The sequence below is a fragment of the Magnolia sinica genome, chromosome 10 (genome assembly GCF_029962835.1).
Source record: "Magnolia sinica isolate HGM2019 chromosome 10, MsV1, whole genome shotgun sequence".
NCBI lineage: Eukaryota > Viridiplantae > Streptophyta > Magnoliopsida > Magnoliales > Magnoliaceae > Magnolia > Magnolia sinica.
Window position 1 is genome coordinate 49,244,738 of NC_080582.1, and position 22,018 is coordinate 49,266,755.

The following is a 22,018-nucleotide window of genomic DNA, read 5'->3' on the forward strand; positions in this document are numbered from 1 at the left end:
ACGATTTAGGTTAAGGTTTAGGTTTAGGTTATAGGTTTTTAGATTTGAGAATGGGTTCGGGTTTAGGTTATAAGTTTTGGTTTTGGTTTTGGTTTAGGTTTAGGTTATAAGTTTTTGGATTTGAGAATAGGTTATGGTTTAGGCTTACGAAATCGGGTTTAGGTTCGGGATTGGGTTTAAGTTTGGGTTTTGAAGTTTAGGTTTAGGTTTAGGTTAGGGAGTTGAGATTAGGATTAGGTGTAGGTTTAGCTTTAGGGAATTGAGTTTAAGTTATAGGTTTAGGAAAAGGTTAGGTTTAGGTTATAGGTTTTGGGATTTGGGAATAGTTTTAGGTTACAAGTATAGGTTTAAGTTAGATTATAGGTTAAGGTTTAGGGATTTGAGTTTAGGCTATAGGTTTAGGTTTAGGTCTAGGTTTAGGTTTAGGGAATTGAGTTTAGGTTATAGGTTTAGGGAAAGGTTAGGTTTAGGTTATAGGTTTTGGGATTTGAGAATAGTTTTAGGTTATAAGTATAGGTTTAGGTTAGGTTAATAGGTTAAGGTTTAGGGATTTGAGTTTAGGTTATATGATTAGGTTACGGTTTAGGTTTAGGTTATAGGTTTTGGGATTTGAGAATGTGTTTGGGTTTAGGTTATAGGTTTTGGTTTTGGTTTAGGTTATAGTTTTTGGTTTAGGTTATAGGTTTAGGTTATAGGTTTTTGGATTTGAGAATGGGTTCGGGTTTAGGTTATAGGTTTTGGTTTTGGTTTAGGTTATAGGTTTTGATTTAGGTTATAGGTTATAGGTTTATGTTAAGGTTTAGGTTTAAGTTAAAGGTTTTGGGATTTGAGAATGAGTTCAAGTTTAGGTTATAGGTTTTGGTTTTGGTTTAGGTTATAGATTTTGGTTTAGGTTATAGGTTTAGGTTTAGGTTATAGGTTTTGGGATTTGAGAATGGGTTCGGGCTTAGGTTATAGGTTTTGGTTTTGGTTTAGGTTATAGGTTTTGGTTTAGGTTATAGGTTATAGGTTTAGGTTAAGGTTTAGGTTTACATTATAGGTTTTGGGATTTGAGAATGGGTTCGGGTTTAGGTTATAGGTTTTGGTTTAAGTTATAGGTTTTGGGATTTGAGAATGGGTTTGGGTTTAGGTTATAAGTTTTGGTTTAGGTTTAGGTTTAGGTTATAGGTTTTTGGATTTGAGTATGGGTTATGGTTTAGGTTTAGGAAATTGGGTTCAGGTTCGGGATTGGGTTTAGGTTTGGGTTTTCAAGTTTAGGTTTAGGTTTAGGTTAGGGAGTTAAGATTAGGATTAGGTGTAGCTTTAGGTTTTGGGAATTGAGTTTAGGTTATAGGTTTTGGGAAAGGTTAGGTTTAGGTTATAGGCTTTGGGATTTGAGAATAGTTTTAGGTTATAAGTATAGGTTTAGGTTAGGTTATAAGTTAAGGTTTAGGGATTTGAGTTTAGGTTATAGGATTAGGTTTAGGTTTAGGTTTAGGTTTAGGGATTTGAGTTTAGGTTATAGGTTTAGGTTTAGGTATTAGGTTTAGGTTTAGGTTTAGGTTTGGTTTAGGTTATAGGATTTGATTTAGGTTATAGGTTAACGGTTTAGGTTATAGGTTTTTGGATTTGAGAATGGGTTCGGGTTTAGGCTATAGGTTTTGGCTTTGGTTTAAGTTATAGGTTATAGGTTATAGGTTTAGTTTTAGGTTTAGGTTTAGATTATAGGTTATAGGATTTGAGAATGCGTTCGGGTTTAGGATATAGGTTTTGGTTTTGGTTTTGGTTTTAGTTATATGTTTTGATTTAGGTTTAGGTTATAGGTTTGGGTTTTAGGTTAAGGTTAAGGTAAAGGTTAAGGTTTAGGTTTAGGTTTAGGTTTAGGTTTAGGTTATAAGATATAGGTTTAGGGAATTGAGAATAGGTTAAGGTTTAGGTTTAGGAAATCGGGTTCGGGTTCGGGATCGGATTTATGTTTGTGTTTTCAAGTTTAGGTATAGGTTTAGGTTAAGGAGTTAAGATTAGGATTAGGTGTAGGTTTAGGTTTAGGGATTTGAGAATACATGTAGGTTTTAGGTTTAGGTTTAGGTTTTAGGTTTTAGGTTAAGGTTTAGGTTTAGGTTAAGGTTGAGGTTTAGGTTATAGGTTAAGGTTTTAGGTCATAGGTTTTGGTTTAGGTTAAGGGTATGGTCCTTGCAAATACAGATATAAATACGGCCATCCGGCGCAAATGGCCAGGCCCTTCCAATGCTGTCCATAAAAAATGGACAGCTTCATCATGGTCATAATAGCGGTTCCCTCTTTCCAGGGAACCCCGCTCTTCCGAATAGCTCCGACGCACATCCGGGTCTACTCCATTAATTTCGATAAACACGGCCTGTTCAAATGGCCAGGCCCCTCTAATGTTGTCCATAAGAAATGGACAGCTTTATCATGGTCATAACAGTGGTTCCCACCTTCCAGGGACCCCCACTCTTCCGGATAGCTCCGACGCACATCCAGGTCTACTCCATCAATTTCGAGCAGCGGTTCATAAATACGGCTTGTCCAAATGGCCAAGCCACTCCAATCATGATTTAAAGAAGAGAACTCGAGGGTTTTTCTTACCTTCCATTGTATGTTTCCAAGGTGTAGATGACCCCTGAAAGACACATACGTCCTGGGAATCGATCGCTTCTCAAAACCGCAGACTGTTTTGTTTTGAAACTCGTTCATCTCACCTGAAAACCTGTCACATAATGAATAACTATAACCACAATGATAACTATTGTGAATGCACTATAATGAAAAAATTATTATTATTATAGATAACTGTAATTATAACATAGATATCATGAACACGATATCACATAATGTATTGTTTGATGAAGTACACATGTGCATTCTTGACAAGAGATGTACCAAACTCCTTGATGCCCATTGGAACCCAGCCACAACGGAATCCTTGATTTCATTCAGGTACTGAACTCCCTTGTACATGTCAACAACCATATTTGGGCTAGTAGTTTCGAGTCCAAAACACCAGATCTACTTGGCAAGATCCTTGTCCCACCCGAATTCTTCAGATAGGATCTTTGAGCGGGCTTTGGGTCATCCCTAGGGCTGATGCGTCCCTTGTCAATGGCTCAACAAGCCCATCTTCCAAGGGACGGGCCTCCGTGTAAACACGATTGTGCTTATTAGGGGACTTGCTCATTATAGTCCTGATCGACTTCTCAAGCACTGTCTCACGGAAAAAGACAACAGGATTTGAAACAAGAATCTCAGCCCCACCCATGAAATCTTCCTGCAAGTCCTTCAAGCAAATCTCGAGGTGGAGCTCTCCACATATTTCTGCCCCAAAAAGCCCTTAAGAAACCCAGATTTAGGACATACCCCACAAACCTCTACCCAAAACACCTGCTTTTTTAAATGTAGTAAATAACTCACAGATTCCATGTAGACCATAACCCATGCATGCATGTTAGAATTTATTCACTGGGTGAACCATAACCTATGAAAACAAACAACAAATATGATAAAATCATTTCCCACTTTTTGCAGCATTGGACCCACATTGTTGGCATCACTGTCTTCTCATTTCTACTCCACACCAAAGCTCTCATTTCCTAGGTTAGAATATTTTCAGAAAGCACAAGTTCACCAACAAGAGGAGAAACAGTCAACTCATGAACTGACAAACCTTGCAGTTTTGGAATCCTGAGTTGCATTCGTGAATCCATCAATTGCTAAGTTCAAAAAACACAAGCCATAACCAAAAGGAGCATTTAGATGATACTCCACCAGCAACAAGGAGAGTACATACATACTCACCTATCTAGCAATTCTACTGGTTGAATCAAGGGTCCTTGCTTGCTCATCTGCTGCTCTATATAGAAATACAGGGACTGCATGATTTGTATCAAGGAACATTAGCAAGTGGAATAAAAAGTTTGAAGAACTGTCTAGGAAAACAAGATTTAGAACGGCTCATCCTAGCCTCATCCCACCACTAATCTTTGTATTAAGGAACAGATTTTCCATTTTCACACCAATACTCCCTGGTCAGTCACTAATCTTTGTTTGAATTTCTTTTTCTTTATTTATTTACATCACCATCATCATCATCCTAGCCTCATCCCTCCACAGAAATAATAGGAAAATAGATGAAATACCCCAAGCTTAATTATGAACTCCGTAATGTTGACATCAGGTGCAAGAACGAGCTATCATGAGGTGGGTCCAATTGCACAGTTGCTCTAGCCTAAAATCAGGTTGGTCAGCTCATTAGGTGCATCAAAATGTTAGAAACAGGTAGTCTTCTTGGGAATATATAGGCTTAGAGAAAAGAAACTCAAGGCTGGAGATTTTCTAGCCTTGAAGAGGTGAGGCTTACAAAGTTGAGTAAGAATACCAATGGCTACTAGAAAACATCCACCAGCAAAAGTAATAGATAGCATTCGTAACGATGAAGAGCACCTCTGCCATAAAATAAAACAGCCATCTAAAGATTAGATGCTAATGTTAACAATGCATATTTTTTCAATGTCATTATACAAGTTCCACTCATCACTCAATGCTTAGACCTTAAGAAGAAGAAGAAAAAGAAGAAGGGAACTTCAATACCTTACGCTTTGATAATTTTGAAATTTCTGAAACCAACCCAGATGAGAGCTATTTGTTAGGGAGGGTGTACAGATCTTCATAATATAAATCCAGAATTTTAGCCAATCCAACCTGTAAAAATCATGAGTTAGCATTAAATCCAATAAACAACACATTAAGCTTTCATGAGACTTCAATCTTTTGAAATAGCATTTTATTTGCAAAAGAACCATGCAAAAGTTTATAAACTGAGCTGAAGTCTCTCATCAACACTTGTTCAAAATTCACAACATGATGCACAGAAAGTGCAACAAATTTCCACCTTTGACCACTAAAAAGACAATGATAGAATTCTTTTTTATAAGTTAAAAAAAAATGCCAACATTCTCTTGAATAGTTGCACAGTGCATGAAGCAAAGCAACAACAAACTTAGGTGTGGGAGTTGGGAAGTGTCAACTTCAAAATGTTATCAAGTATCAGCATCTAGGAAGTGGGAGCAGGAGCAGGAATTTGAAGCGTGACTCAAAGTGGGAAGAGCACCTGGTTAGAACTCAGAAGAATCGTGCAACTAAGCCCTCTTCAAATAGTTACAATTTAAACAATCCAATGCCCTGTAAGACGACACATCTTAAACACCGCTGGAATGCAAGTAACAAAAATTTTGATATGGAGCCAGCATCATTTGATTCATTAATACAACCTTGAGTTTAATTCTAGAACTCAAAAGAACGTATAAAACATGCAAAGAAGCAAATTATTGTGATATAGCACATCATCGTATGTAATGGGCCAGACTCCATTTAAAATGGTGGTGACTACTCCTCACGTGGCACTAATGCAAAACTATCCAGACCACGAGCCCCACTGTGTGGAGCATGTCAATTATGCAGATCAATCAGCCAGCATATGCTCCACATATGTAGTTGAGAGGATTTGTGGTGTGCGACGCATGATGCTGCCATCTTTAAATCATGATAGGCAGCATTGGGAAGATCTGTTCTATTTTCCATCTAGAGAAAAATATCTACAACTCAAAGAATTTCTATACATAGTAGCATTCAAGGAATAAAGCCATATACACATAAGTGGGCCCCATTGTAACACTCATGGAATAAAGCTTATTCTATAAACCCACACACTAAATTCTGATAATGACTGCCTCTTACTCTTAGAACTGTTGCAGGGAAAAAGAAGGTGAAAAATGGCATGGAACCAATCATGGTAGTTTATAAGAATGTAACAGACAGGTATATTCCCCCACACACAAATTTATAAGAATGTTGTTTGCTAGTTTAACCTACTGAAAGTTAGTCAAAGAGGACCTACTCAAACGCATATAAGGAATGCTTTGATATATTATGGTCCATGACATTGAAATACAACAGAAAGAAGATGAAGAAATAAATAAATAAATAAATATATATATATATATATGTATGTATGTATATGTATATATTTTCACCTTTTTCTATTTTTCTCTCAAAATGATTGATTTCACTTCAATCTATCAAATATCACTCAAATCTTGTGTTTTGATCCAAAATAAGTCTAGATCCAATATAAATTTAGTTTTTAAGCTTCCTCTACAGTTGATTGAAGAAATAACTACGTACAAAAACTAAAGTTGGAAAATTTTGAAATGGCTCCTTCATGGCTGTATCAGCCCTGTATCAGTGTCAATGTGGGGTGTATCAGCCTATATCAACTAATATGGGCTGATTCAGCCCTTTTTCTCTGGCACAACCCTCTATCACTTAACAAGGTGGCTTATGATATTGCCGAAACCAATTTTCAAAACCACGAGCAACTTACCTATGAAAAGGGGAAATGAAGTCAAGCAGCTGCATGTTAACATTTGAGAACATAAACACTAAAACCTTAAAACCTGGTCAGTTACAAAGATAACTACTTAGTGAAAAAAAAGGTACTGAATCTGACCGACCTTGAACTTACAACTTCTACTTAGAAACCAAACAACCTAACCACTAGGCTAACAACAGATTAGTTGTTAAATTGCCTCTTTTTTTAATTATTAGAAAGAGGCAGATTTTGGGCCAAAACAGTCCAAGAGGGCCCAACCTAGGACCGGTAGTCAAACCAAGCCAACCACAAGAATGGGTTGAGTACTGGTTTTACAATTAATGCAAGTAGTTAGAATCTACTCAATAGATTGATGCATGTAGTAGTAATCTACTCAGTACAACCACGGAAACATATAGCAATGTTAAACAGTTGTCTTTCTTTTAACTAGGAAAGCAATGCCAAAAAGGTGGCATGGTGAATAAATAGTAATAACCGTAAGGCGTGGTCCATCGTACTCAAATCTTACTAAGAAAGGTAAAATATAATCCTGGTTAAAGCATGCACAGAACTTCATGACTAAATGCTCAATGGAAATAGAGTCTTAAGAGTTTTGTAGAAGTACAATTTAAAAATCAAATATGACCAAGCACCTCCAAAAGGCTACAACAGATAAGCTCATTCATGAGTAGCAATCATGCTAACTTTAGAGGCTATAAAAGCACTCCTTGGCCAGTGGTTCACACAAAGCTTACAACAATGAGTTTGATTTTTTTGTGAACTGCAAAGGGAATACTTCACAAAGAAACTTAGAGCTTCTCAGCATTGGGGGAAAAAAAAATACAATACAACTATAACACACACATTGAAAAAAATAAAATAAAAAAGTCCAACTACCATCATTAACGAGGGAAGGAACATCAAAAGGCAATATATTTGACAAAGAATGATAGCTAAAACTTGAAAACAATCACAAGAAATTTCCATTGGCACCTTATCAACATTGTCCCTAGCAAATTGAAAACATGCACCACTGTTAGAGAAGTTAATGAGACGAATGAACCCATTACTGGTATAACACGAAATTCCAAGCAAACATTTTGAAGGGCACTACCTAATGAATGGCCTAAACCACATACCTATACCACATTGGCATCTGTGTGAACCACTGAAAAAACACTCAATCCTATTCGTGAGAATATTGTTCAACATTTCTCACTCTTAAAACTTACCTTAGCAACAATTCCGAGAAAGAAGATGGCATGCCATACAGTCATATCATGGCAACATTACATGCACATCAGCAAATTGACATGAAATACCTGAATGTAAAACCAATACATGATATCAAAATAAGTGCAATGACAGACATAAAGGAAATGTGTACAATTATGGACTAGAGAGTGTAATGCACCTGCTAGGCATTTAATAAGATAAAACAATCAACATAAGAACTGCAAAACATAGATTGATCAAGGAACTGTATCACCCATACATGTGCTTCATGAATCCTTATAAAATTCCCACTAGCCTTTGCCTCTGCTAATTTCCCCTTCCAGACCTTATTAAGACCTTTGTATTCATACCTTCTATCTTGGAAACTGGAATTACAAAGCATAGTAAATACCATTTAGTTTGGACGAAGTATCCAGACATACCATGTGAAGCCGTAAACATGCCCACTAGTGAATTGAACAAGCTGGAATTTGACTAGTTGGTATTTATTTCTCAAATTAGCTATGAAAGCCATTTAGAGGAACCCCTTTTAGAATGAATTTTTCAAAGCTTGACAAAGAATAAGATATATATATATATACTATGACAAGGCAGGAATGTTTCAAAAGCAAATGCCAAGGACCCTGCAAACTAGTAACCTGACCAATGTTCGTGAAAAGCACAAGAAAAAATGAAGAGGACAAACATCAACTTATTTAAGATCATTTAACTTATAACATATTTCCATATTGTTTCAAGTTCATCATGAGTTCTTTTACAAAGGGCTTAAGCTCATAATACATTTTTTCCAACCTGGTTCTCAGTAGGATTTGGAAGTATGGTAGTTGTGGCAGATGTTCCTCTATGATCTTTTGCAGCCCACAAACTTCTTTAATCTCATGGTATAGATGGTCCTACAACAATAATTGGAATCAGAAACATATAAAACTAAAAAGGTAAAGATGAATAGATGATTGAATCTACTTAGAGAGCTACCTGATTCTTAGGATTTTTCGCAAGTTCATACATAGCCTATTTTGTTATTACCAGAGTGGTATCCGATGTTTCAATGATTGCTTCCCAGACCAAAATGTTGGCTTGGAATTTCGTGTATGGGCTATTCATGTTTACACCATCAGTTCTTTTAGAAAGCCCATTCGTGTATGGGAAACATTTGGTTTGTTTAGCATCATGTATGAAGCCTTTTTTTAAAGCCAAAATTCCAAAATTCCTCATATATTCCAAAAGTAACATTATACATTATAGGAACTTTCCTTACATTTGAACAATCTGTAAAGAGAGAGACAGATGGTTGATCTTTGCCCCCTTTCTCTCTCTTGAAAGAAACCAAAACGAACAAAACCAACACAGTAATAAAACAGAGAGAGGGAGAGAGATTAGCTGTGTGCTTTTGGATTAGGCAGCAGATACAAAACCACATGAGAGAGCCATCAGCAGCACAACTGCCTCTTCTTCCTCTGCCAGCTTCCTCTTTCTCTGCATCTGCAACAACTTTTTTTATTTAACAAGAAATCCATATATAGTAATATTAGAATGTCTCATATATGCAAACAAAAGAATCTACGGCATCTTATTCCTATTCACAGCCTTATTAACAAACCCTAAAATCCAGATCTCCCTCCTACAGAGAAAACGAAGGATCTTTTGCAGAATCTACAACGAAAATCACAAAAAAAAATCCTTTGACTCCTTAAAGAAATACAATCCAAAAACATGCTGTAAAAAATCTAGAACAAACGCATGTAAATATATGTAACTCGCCATTGCAGTCGATATAACTGTCCCTACATAAGATCAGGGAAAAACCTTCATTGTGATTTTTGATCCATCTCAGAGAGAGAGAGAGAGAGAGAGAGAGAGAGAGAGAGACTAACCATTCTTCTTCTCCTTCTCCTTCTCCTTCTCCTTCTTCTTCTCCTTCTTGTAGCGAAAGGGGGTTTTGAAAGCCCTAGCAAGGGAGACAGAGAGGTTGGGAAATAGATATGGAAATGGGGCTGAGAGATAGAGAGAGGGTGAGGGAGCATGAGAGATCAAGAGAGGGCTGAGTGTGTGTGTGTGTGTGTGTGTGAGAGAGAGAGAGAGAGAGAGAGAGAGGACGAGGGAGGGTGAGTCGCGGGCCGGCGAGAGAGAGAAATAGGGATTTACTTATGTGAAATAGGGTGCGTGGGAAGGGTGCACGGGAGAGGTACATGGACAGGATTTTAGGGGTGATTTATTTTAGGACTTATGGGGCCCACCATTGTGTATGTTAATTATCCACTCCGTCCATTCATTTTAACGGCTCATTTTTAGGATTTATCCAAAAAATGAGTCAGATCTAAGATTTAGGTGGACCACACCACATATTAATGATATAAATTTATTTTTTTCATTCTTTCTCATGGTGTGGTCCACTTAGACTTTTGATCTTTTTAGTTATTGGGCTCATGCACTGAAATAATATTTCAAAATTGATGGACTGATTAGATAAAATAAATATATTGCAATGGGCCCCATGGAACCCCTTAAGCATCGTCCGTCTCTAATAAGGTCATATGGGGAGGTATGTTTTAGCTACAGATTAAGTTAGTTTTAGCTACGGATTAAATCCGTAGCTATTTAGCTATAGATTAAAGTCGTAGCTATAGACATATATAGTCCGTAGCCTTTGCTCATTTTTTTGGTAGTGTATCCACTCAGGCTAGTGGGGTGCAACTATTTGTTACATATACTTTCGCAATGGCCAGGATTTTTGTTGGGGCGCGCGACTAACCTGAGATCAAGAGTTTACCACATTGAGTCTGACTATCTAAATTTAGGTATGGGACTAGTTTGGATAGAAGTCCTTTGTGATAGACTCATAGCCTACGATACCACGTACTATGATCCCAACTTCACACTCCAGCATGGTCATTTCATTCGCACGACATATTGCATTACAGCCGCAATATATGATATTTTGGGTTACTGTGTTTCTGCATTTATATGGTCTAGATATGATATCTGATATTTGGTTCTTTAAGACTCCTCATTTGCATAACTGATCTGTATTACGTACTCTGATATTGTATGACTCCTGGACCTATTAGCATGTCTTCGCATTACTCTGATATCATATGATTTATGAACTTACCAGTATTTTTGATATTGTATGATTTATGGGCTTGTTAGTATTTTCACTTGCTCTGATTACTCTGATATTAGTTACTTGACACTTACTTTATGCACTCACTTTCACCACCCTCTAAGCTTTCTATAAGCTTATGCACGATAGATGCGTTCAGGTGGTGTTAGGTCTCAGCAGTGTTGAGCTTGGAGCATGCAACGGACTTTTGGAGCTTTGATTTTTGACATATGTATTTTCCTTTCAGCACTGTATTCAAATGTTGATATTAGTGGAGATGTGATGATGATGTTGCCTTTGTGATTTGGGTATACTTGTAGTTATCGTTCTTACGAGTAAAATGTACATTGGAAAATCCTCCTTGTAGGATCCCAGGATTGGAACCTGGCATATGGGCACTAAGAGCCAAGAATGGGATACTACGGAGGCTGTCGACATTGGATTCGGCGATCGGAATTCCTGTAAATCTGATTTTTAGGTTTGGGGCGTGACACACCATGTGGACCCACCTTGATGTGTGCGTTGTATATTCATGCTGTCCAGCAGTGGGCCGCCCACTGTCCAACAGTATCGGCCCACCTTGCTGATTGGTTTGGACGAGGGAGAACACAGATATCAGCTTAGCCCAGCCCTGCTCGTGTGGCCCACGTTGACATGGGAACCACCATGATTTATGCATTTTATCTACACCGTCACCTGACTGGACGCTGGGACCCACGTACACATGTGGAGTCCAGCACCATCTAGCAAGGACGGCAGGACCCCACCATGATGTTTGTGTATTTATCCACACTATCCAGTTTGCTGGATAGTGGGACCCACCTTTAATGTACTTGTTTTAGCCACACTGTCCGTTTATTTTTTGGACGTTGGACCCACCTTACACGTGCTACACATGTGGGTGGTGAGGCTCACTGTTGGGACACCAAAAATGATTACGGGAAGGGAAAGGTATGAACAGAGAGGGACCAAGTCGCACAGGATCTGAGTTGTGTGGGACCTAAGCTGCGTGGGTCCTGAGTTGAGCTTGTCCGCGCAACTCGCCCGAGCTGCGCTGGGGGGTGTAGGTTCCATCAGAGAAAAAGAGAACTTGGTGATGCGAGGTGGGGGTCCACGGCACAAGAATCGAGGGCTCACACGTGCGAATGCCTATAAATACCCCCTCACCCCTCATTTGATGGATTGGATGTTCAAGAGATCAATCTCTCTAACAGGTATTGAGGGCAGAGAGAAGGGAAGGAAGAAGATCACACAACTCACTAGCCGCACAACTCGCGAATGAGTTGCGCGGGTTATCTTTAACGACAGTTATCATGCTGAAATTTCTGATAGATAATCAAGCTATTTCGGATATTTCTAAGGGATCCCAACAGGGGAAACCCGCACAACTTGTCTCCCCTAGAGATTTAATAAAAATGCGCCGGAATGCTGTCAAAATTTACATTTTAATTATATTTGATTTCATATCTTCTTTTTCTTTGTTAAGGGATTATATCTTGGAATCAAAGGATTAAGAGGATGTTGGGTCCTTACTCTTGCCCGGGTGGTAGACTCTTAGGAGTTTCAACTCCCGGTCAAGGGTTCGAGTACCCATAGGTGGTGAAATTCCACCAGCGTGAGTGTGTGGGGGTGTGTGTGCATGTGTAAAACAAAAAATTAAAAAAGAAAAAAAAAAGAGGATTAAGAGGATGTAATGAACTCAGAATTAATGAAATTGATGAATATTCCATTTGTTCTATCTTTATCAATGTTAAATAAGAAATTCTCCCAAATCAAATGCATTTCGTTTCTAGTCGAAACAACACGACGACTCTGCTGGGGACATTTTCCTTAGCCGCAGGCTTTTTCTGAGTTTGAAATGCGTCAGTGGAAACCCATGATCAATCCAGCCTTTAAGAGTGTTATCCGATTTATCTTCACGAATGTGCTCTCCTACGGAAATCTTCACGTAAATATCGCCAAGAGCAAGGGCATGATTGTGTTTCCTGAGTTGAGGGGTGGGGATCCATATTGGCGAAATTACTGGTAAACATCGACGAACAAGGAATGATTGATGTTCCCACCAACGCATCCATGGATAAGTCGTGTGTACGAAACAACCAAAACCTGGTATGAAGAACTTTGAGTTGATACAGGCTGTAAGAAGTTGTCTCCAGACTAAACCCCAGTTGAATGGCCCTGTGCCATAGCAGCGCATGTTGCGAGTTACTGCTTCTGAATGGTCAGGGATGGTCTGATCATACCCAAATTGTAGCACGAATCGGCTGGGGTAATACGGTTCTGTCCAAAACTCACTGCTTTCTCGTAAAGGCAAGCTATTGGATTGTAATGATATGAAAAATGCTCGCTCGGGCGGAGGGAGATCGTCATCGTCAACGACTTTGTGATGCATGATATATTGGGTGAATGAGAACTGGTAAAAATTAATGGCACTCATTGACTCAATGGTATCGATGACCCATTCATACATTTGTTTTGGTATAACCCTCCTCTGATAGTGGCATAAAGGGAGTCGGGATGGATGAACTTAAGCTTTTTCTGGGTCATCATATGTCCATGGGAAATATATACCCAACCACCCAAAAAAGTAGTGCCATGGAGTGAATGCTGAACTGGCCCGGACAGACGGGTTCTGGCAATGGGTAGCAACGTCCCCGAAGGCTCGGTACAATGAGCAAAGCACAGGGGGAGCTAATGAATATCTTCGTCCTTCTACCAATCCACCTGCAACAACAAATACGGACTGTCTAATGGTGTCTACCCATTTGGAACTTGGAAGCATTACTGTACTCAACTAATATGCTAAAAAAAAGGCCGCTAATTCACCCTTGGATGAAAACTCTGACAGGTTTTGTATTCTACGACGTGCATTTTCCAGTTCGTCCGAATTACTGTTCTTAAACCTGCTAAGGAAAGAAAATCATGAGCAAAAATAATGATTGATGAATATAAGAAGATCATAATGAAAAGGAGGAGAATATATCGTAGCTCTTAGGAAAAATGAGCCAGCCAAAGGAGAGGAGAGATTTTGTCAGTGTCGAGAAATTTGGACATCTCCCTAAAAAGCTCAACAGTAGCATCTGATACTAGTGCTTGTCTTTTAGAAGAAGAGAAATGCGAGAATTCTTCATTGGTGGGCACGTATTCATCATAAAAATGACCTATCATAGGTAAACCCGCCATCTTGTGAAGATCCCACAAAATAATGCTGACTTCACCCAAGGGAAGATGAAAAGAGTTTGTGGTAGGACACCAATAGCTCAGGAAATCCTTATAAATCATGTGATCCTTGTAAAAATACTCAGAAGTTGCTTCAATAGCGTCATAGAGGCCAACATACATCAGTGTCATAGTATGTTTGGTAAGGATAACTTTGGCCCAGTCAGTGTAATGTTTACGAGATGTTAGGAAGCCTCGTGTGCGAAATTCTCTAGATTCCCACAGCGATCTTCTCTCTCAGAAACGTTGGCATATCGTCTCATAAAAGACTGTAGAAAAGTGTGCATGAGGGTTGTAACTTGGAACCAGGAATCACATAGTATGTACTTCACCAATTTGTTATTTGGAACCTCTCTTTGAAAGAATGCCCTCTAACATTCGGGGCTCTCGATTGACCAGTTCGGAGTATACGTCATGCGGCTTTGCAAGGTTCGATCCGTTGGCTCGCTTTTAAGAATGGACTGATGTCGTCGAATGTTTAAAGGAATTGTCACCAATTCATTCCTTAGGGGGCTGTTGAATTTTATGAAGCCATCCTGAACCTTTATCGTGTCCCATGATTTTGAAATTTTCTTCTTTTTATGTTCTTAGATCTTTTCTTGAAGTATTTGCTATTTTGACTTCTTTCGCTTCCTCTGAGAAAGTGGGTGGTGGTGTATCTTCTCTTACTGGTGATCGAATGATTTTTGTGCGTAGATTGGCTGTGGATTCTAGCCAAGTCTCCCAGTCGACTTCTCGACCTTGCTTTGGAGGTGATACTATGGCTCCAGAGATGATTGATATATATATCGACCAAGATAGCAACTTGACTTTATCAGAAGGATAGATAATATCGGTTCCTTTATATATGCGGGTCGTTTCTTGGTAACCTTAATTCTCTTATGTTGTGGACTTTCGTGAGCTCGAGAAGGGGAAGCTGCTTGAATTGGGGAAGAAGGGGCCACTTGAGTTGAAGGAGTTAGTGAAGGATCAGAAGTTAGAGGAGAATTAGGAAGGCTAGCTAGCATGAGAGGGATGATTTATGGGTAGTTCTATTACACAAAAACTTCTCTTAGTATGAGCCATAGTTGGGAAGTTCGGAAAAATGGTTAAGTCTGGAAAAGGTTAGAAATTTCGACAGAGTTTTGGGGCAAGGATTTACCGCACTAAGTCCGAGTGAGTTACGCGGACAACTTGTGCGGGCAAGTTGTGCAAGAAAGTTAGCCGGGAGCGTAGCGCGGAAAATGGGAATCGATGGGAAATTGAAAGTTGGGAGATGGAAATGATTGGAAGGGGTTGATATTTATAGGCTCAAAGAGCAGTTGCGCGGGCCGGAGAGTTGCGTGGGCAAGCAAGTTGCGCAACTCAAAATTCTCCATGGCAAAGTTTGATCCTTCAAATTGATTTAGAGAAATTAAATTTTGGATCAAGGCGGCATCTGTTGGGACACCAAAAATGATGAAGGGAAGGGAAAGGTATGAACAGAGAGGGAGCAAGTTGCGCGGGATCTGAGTTGCACAGGACCTAAGTTGCACGGGTCCTGAGTTGCACGTTTCCGCGCAACTCGCCCGAGCTGAGCTGGGGGGCACAGGTTCCATCAGAGAAAAAGATAACTTGGTGATGCGAGGTGGGGTCCACGGCACAAGAATCGAGGGCTCACACGTGTGAATGCCTATAAATACTCCCTCACCCCTTTATTTGACGAATTGGATGTTCCGGAGATCAATCTCTTTGACAGGTATTGAGGGCAGAGAGAAGGGAAGGAAGAAGATCGCGCAACTCATCGGAGTTGCGCTAGTCCATGCAACTCGCTAGCCCGCAACTCCTGAATGAGTTGCGCGGGTTATCTTTGATGATAGTTATCATGCTAAAATTTCTGATAGATAATCAAGTTATTTTGGATATTTCTAAGGGATCCCAGCAGGGGAAACCCGCACAACTCATCTCCCTTGGAGATTTGATAAAAATGTGCTGGAATGCTGTCAAAATTTACATTTTAATTATATTTGATTTAATGTATTCTTTTTTTTTTGTTAAGAGATTTTATCTTGGAATTATAGGATGAAGAGGATGTAATGAACTCAGAATAAATGAAATTGATGAATATTCCCTTTGTTCTATCTTTATCGATGTTAAATAAGAAATTCTCCCAAATCAAATGCATTTTATTTTTGGTCAAAACACCTACCTTGAGAAATGTGTTGCGGCAGCACCGTCCGGCATGGGACGGTATTGGGCACACCACATTGTATGTGTTGTACATCCACACTGTCCACTTGGTGGGGCCCATCTGCCACATGTAGCCGCCTGATGTATATGAGGCCCGATGCGATGTATGTGAGGCCCATGAGTGGGCCCATTGTGATGTATTTGAGGCCCAGGTATGAGGCCCAATGCGATGTATGTGAGGCCCATGAGTGAGGCCCATTGTGATGTATTTGAGGCCCTGGTATGTGGGCCATTGTGATGTATTTGAGGCCCATGGATGTGGCCCATTGTAATGTATTTGAGGCCTATGAGATATGGCCCAATGTGTTGTAAATGTGAGGCCCATTGTGATGTGGATGAGGCCCTTGAGCGAGGCCCATTGAGATGTATGTAAGGCCCTTGTGTGAGCCCAATGTGATGTATATGAGGCCCAATTATGATATGTGATTCCACCATGATGTTTACGATGCCTATTCATCTTCTTAGTTGATATTATAATGGGCCATGCCTTAGGAGCAATGGTGGTTAGATGTCCACATTGTAAAAGCAATGATGGTTAAATGTCCACATTGTAACCCTCCCTAAGGCCCGTTGTTGTGCCCATTCTTATCTTCCCTTAGTTGGCTAACCCAAATCATTAGGCCACCAGGGCCATTCTTGATATGAGTAGGCCATCTAGGCCCATCCTTGTTATAAGGAGAGTTCATCATCATATAACATGCTTAGTATGACTTCATGATACATGCTCATATGCATCATATGTATTCTTGATATGATGAGTGACTAATCATAGCATATGTCATTGGGCAAATTGTTTATGGGACTTCTTGATAAGTGGAATTGCCTCACATGAGCGTGCAGTATGTGCAGGATTGCTGCATGACTGGATAGTGTAGTTCATGCATCTTGCATTGTGTGACATGACTATTATATGCCCTAACGACAGCAGGGTCATAGCCTCTAAAGGCATATCGTGGATGGTAAGATTGGACACTGAAAATCTTTCTCTCTACATGGGGCGTGATAGATGTCCCTAGGTGAAATTTTCTAAACCCTTATGGTACTAGGAGGTTGCTCCAACGTCTAGACCGAGTGGATATATGAGCGCTAAGTGCTAAATATCAGGAGGCCGCGCTTTTCACTATGTCGTGGTCAGTTGGAAGGGGGTACTGCCTTACCCGCCCGAGAGGAGAGGGCAAAGCTAGGCTGAGTTTGATCAACTCGAGGAATGGGTTTGCTATAGACGAGCCAAGCCCGATATTGGTAGGTGGATAGTGAAATCTCTTCCACTCACCTTATTGTGTGTGACGGGGCAGCAATCTGGTTTGGAGTGTACTAGATGCCGGTGATATTCCAGAGATGAGATGTATTGTTATGTGAATTCAGATGAGGACTGACATGCTTGCATTGCATCTCGCATATGACATTTGGCTACGTAGCCCTCGCATCGCATGGCCTTAGTATGGCCGATAGCATTCATGCCTCGCATCGCATGGCCTTGGTATGACCGATAGCATTCATGCTTTGCATCGCATAGCCTTAGTATAGCTGATAGCATTCATGGACTTACCATTATGTTTTCGCATTGCTCTGATATTGAATACTTGACACTTACCTTGCGCACACACTTACACCACCCTCTAAGCTTTTATAAGCTTATGCACAATCGTTGCGTGTAGGTGATGCTAGGATGGTGCAGCAGCATTGAGATTGGAGCGTGCAACTGTCTTCTGGAACTTTTGATATTGATATTGTATTTCCCTTATGCATTGTACTTCAAGTTTTTTATTATAGTGGATATGTGATGATGTTTCTGGTTGTTGTTGTTGTGGGTTATGCTGATGATTATACTTCTTATGAGATAAATGTACATCAGAAATCATCCTTATACGATTTCAGGATCGAAACCTGGTATATGGGTGTCAGGAGCAGAGAATGGGGTACTATGGAAGCTATCGGTGCTGGATTCAGTGATCAAGAATTTTTGTGAGTCCGGTTTTCGAGTTTAGGGCGTGACAAGGTCAATCACCGTATTCCTCAATGATAACTACTTCGAATCCACGAAGCTTCTCTGGACTCCTTAAAAAGACTTCTCGAATCCATGAAAAAGCAAGAAAAAGAGAAATAAAATTCTAGAAATTTCATAAATTGATTGATGATTGAATATGCGAGTTTACACCCCTTTAAATAGGGATACCAAGCCATGGAAGAAGTTTCGGAATCAAACTACAACTAAAATTCTTAGAAATCACGACTTAATATAAATAGTAAACTTATTATTTATAGACGGTCGTGATGTCTACTAGTGCGCATGGTTTTCGGCCAAAAATAATAAGTGTCCTATTTGGCCCCACCATGATGTTCCCCTAACTTTTCTAAGCACTTTTCATGTTGGGCAAAACTCCTAAAGCCCAACGGATGAATAGTTATAATCAAACTAAAACTTACTATAAATAGTAAAAAATGGAATTAAAACAAGGATTCATCCATCGATCTGGTAGTATTTTGCAAATCCGGCATGCGCAACGCGACATGGCTGGGTAGGGTGGCTAAAATAGCTCATCCTACCCCAAAATCATATATGGTTTGTCTGATAACTCATTTCGATTTGCGAGATATGTCTATTTGAAGTTCTAATGGTCTCGATCACCTCCATCTTCGATTGGGCTTTGGTCCGCTCTACATCAATAATGGGTAATGGAAATCAGATTTTCACTATTGTACCAAACTCGAATCTTAACGGGCTCTTAATGAATTGTAGGTTTTGGTTAACAAGCAATCATATTCCTACCAGCGGGGGTGGCTAACATGGAGTGTGTGTACTGACATGGGTGCGTACTAACAAGCTAACCCAAAAAAAAAAACAAAAAACAAAAAAACAAAAAAAAACAATCATATTCCTACTGGTCTCCTGATTTTGGCCCTATTTTGGAAATTTTTCGGGCTAACTTGTATGCCGCTTAGGTGTTCCCGGCATTACCTTTAACTATTAGTTCAAATTGAACGATATTGATTTCCCTATCTCAAGTAAGGTTTCAACACATCTATGGTAAGTTTCCATCATAGTGGGAAGATGTTTTAGTTCCTCGTGGATTTCAGATGACAAAGCCATGGACAGGGATCGACAGTAGGGAGTCTGGCTACTGAAATGACGTGACCATGTTATGTGGCCCTACCATGCTATATATATATATATATACACACACACACACATCGTGTCCATTCATTTAGAGAAAGAATTTTAGGGCATGAGACGAAAAATAATGCACATAAAAATCCAAGTAAAACCCGCAACACAGGACAGTATGGATTGAGCGCATGCCATTAAAAACATCTTTAGTCCACGTAAGTTTTCGACCAAGGTAATATTTGTGTTTTACCTTATTCCATCTCTTTTCCAACTTATAAACAGGTTGGATCTCAGATAAACATCATGGCGGACCTAGTAAGGTTTCAACGGTAGGCATCACATTTCCCACTGTTATTTGTAGTGGGTCCACTTGGACTTTGGATCTGCCTCAGTCTTTGTTTAATGTCATAAAATGATCTCTCCAAATGGGTGGATGATGTGGATACAGCACATACATCATGCCCACTAACGTCGTGACGTTACTTTACTCGCTCATGTCGGGCTCCGTAGCTAATCCGCGGCCCAAATCCCCATAGGCTTTTAAAGGAAAAATGCCCGGCGATAGGAAGTTTCCGTCCCGAGAATATGTCTGGGGTCCACATAGTTCACAGATTCACGTGACAAATCCACTCTATCCATTAGTTTTTCAACGAAAAAGAGTTCAAAAATCTAAAAATCATGCATATCCAAAACTCATGTTGGGCCACGTCACGGAGACAGTGGAGATTGAACATCGACTGTTGGAAACTTTGTAGGGGCCACTGAAGTATTTTATCAGGATGATATTTATGCATCTAGTTTATCTATGTGCTAGTAATCCAATGAACGTTTTGGATGGCATATAGAAATTATAGTACGTTTCAATGGTACGTTTCCGTTCCTTACACGAGTTTAGACGGATCTGCCTAATTTTTATATTCCGCACCTATTGTTGGCTTCAAAAACGGATGGACGGAGTGGATTTGTCACTGAAATATTTGTGGGATCCACACGGACGCGGTTTGGCTAGTAAAGCTGCAGGTGGCTAGTGGTCGGTTCTATGTGGACTCCACCATGATGGTTTTTTATCCACGCGGTCCATCCATTTTGAAAGATAATTTTAGGGATTAATCCCAAAAATAAGTTAGATCTAAATCTCAGGTAGACCACACCATGGGAAAACAGTTGTGATTGAATGTCCACCATTAAAAAACTCCTAGGGCCCACTGTAACGGTTATTTGACATATAACCTGTCGATTAGGTTATACAGACTTGGATGAAGGGAAAAAAAAATATATCAGCTGGATCCAAAACTTTTGTGGCCGCCAAGAAGTTTATAATGGTGAGCGTTCAATCAACACTGTGCAGTCCACTTGAGATTTGGATCAACCTCATTTTTGGGCTCATGCAATAAAATGATCTGGAAGAATGGGTGGACCGCATGGATGAAACACACACATTATGGTGGGTCCCACAGAGCACCGACCACTAGCCATTGGCTAGTGGCAGGGTGAGAAACCGATCCGTTTCCGATCCACACAGATTCCGACTACAAGAACTTCCGTGTCTAGAAAGAAAAATACATGTTAAACGCAAGTGCGCGAATATCGGGACGTACCATAGTATTCCTCTCCTATGGCCACATGAAGAATGGTGTCCCCATCATTCCTTCTACAATGGATGATGTCGTCGGCATCTGACCCACCAGTCTTACGTAGCTCCCTATGTAGATCTAGGAAGGCACTGGCCTTGCCATGGAGAACGGCCAAGAATAGTGGTGTCTCTCCGTCCTTGTTCCGCGCTTTGATCAGATTCAGATTGTTCTGCGCCATGCAACGGCACATCCTGATGTTCCCTTGGGCCGCCGCTAGGTGGAGTGGCGTGTCCTTCCCCCATCTACCATATCCTCCAGCTTGGTTTCAGGATTTCTCTTCACGATCTCTACAAGCTTCTCCACAACATCAGTTCTGTTGTCAGAAACAGCAATATGCAATGCTGTGTCATTCGATCGGGTGAGATAAGCATTCTGCATCTCCGGTTTCTTCTCGAACAGCTCCACCACATAATCCCAGTCGCCTCTCATAGCTTTCTCGAACAGATCGTTAACAGGATCCTCTGATGCCATTGGTCTGGGCCTTTCGATGTAGATTTCTGCTGCATCGACTTGGGATCCCATGCTTCCTTGTGATGTGGGTTGGATTTGAAATTCGATTTTGACGTCTGCTGCATCAACTTGGGATCCCATGTTTCCTTGTGACGAGGGCTGGATTTGAGTGTGTGGTGCACCACCCTGCGATCACAACAACAAATGAGACTTTTAGCGGCGCTCATAAGCACCGCCATAAGTCCATAAAAGCGCCAGCGATTCTATTATTAGCGCTAGTCAAGCGCCGATAAATGGGTATGTCGCTAAAAGTATTGGCGGCACTAGGTAACTTCTAACGGCGCCTTTCTGAGTGCCGAAAGCTGTTTGTTTTTCCGACGCGAACAAGCGCCGCTAAAAATTACTTAAAGCGCCGGTAATTGTGGACACTTTTTCTTGCGAAAAAGCGCCGTAAGATTTATACAGAAGCGCCGGTAGAAGCCTTTGTATGGATTTGTGAGGCCCCAGCATGCCAGTAATTTTTTTAAAATATTTGAAACATAAAAATGATGCAATACAAATAAAATTGAATATTAAACAAAATTTATATTGCCACACAATAAAAAAAAATATTCCAATAAATGGTCTTGAATGTAAATAAATAAATAAAAACAAATCCACTATATGGTCTTACTCCTAGCACGAGTGGCGTCAAA

At 40.0% G+C, this 22,018-nt stretch overlaps 1 protein-coding gene across 1 annotated transcript in view; it reads right to left on the reverse strand.

Moving 5' to 3' along the window:
* LOC131217511 (uncharacterized) overlaps positions 1-21,510 on the reverse strand; it is a 159,231-nt gene extending 137,721 nt beyond the window's left edge. The window contains exon 1 of the mRNA XM_058212448.1: positions 20,838-21,510. Within this exon, the coding sequence (XP_058068431.1) occupies positions 20,838-21,063 (226 nt within the window). The 5' untranslated portion in view covers positions 21,064-21,510. The remainder of the gene's footprint in view (positions 1-20,837) is intronic.
* Between the last annotated feature and the right edge of the window lie 508 nt (positions 21,511-22,018).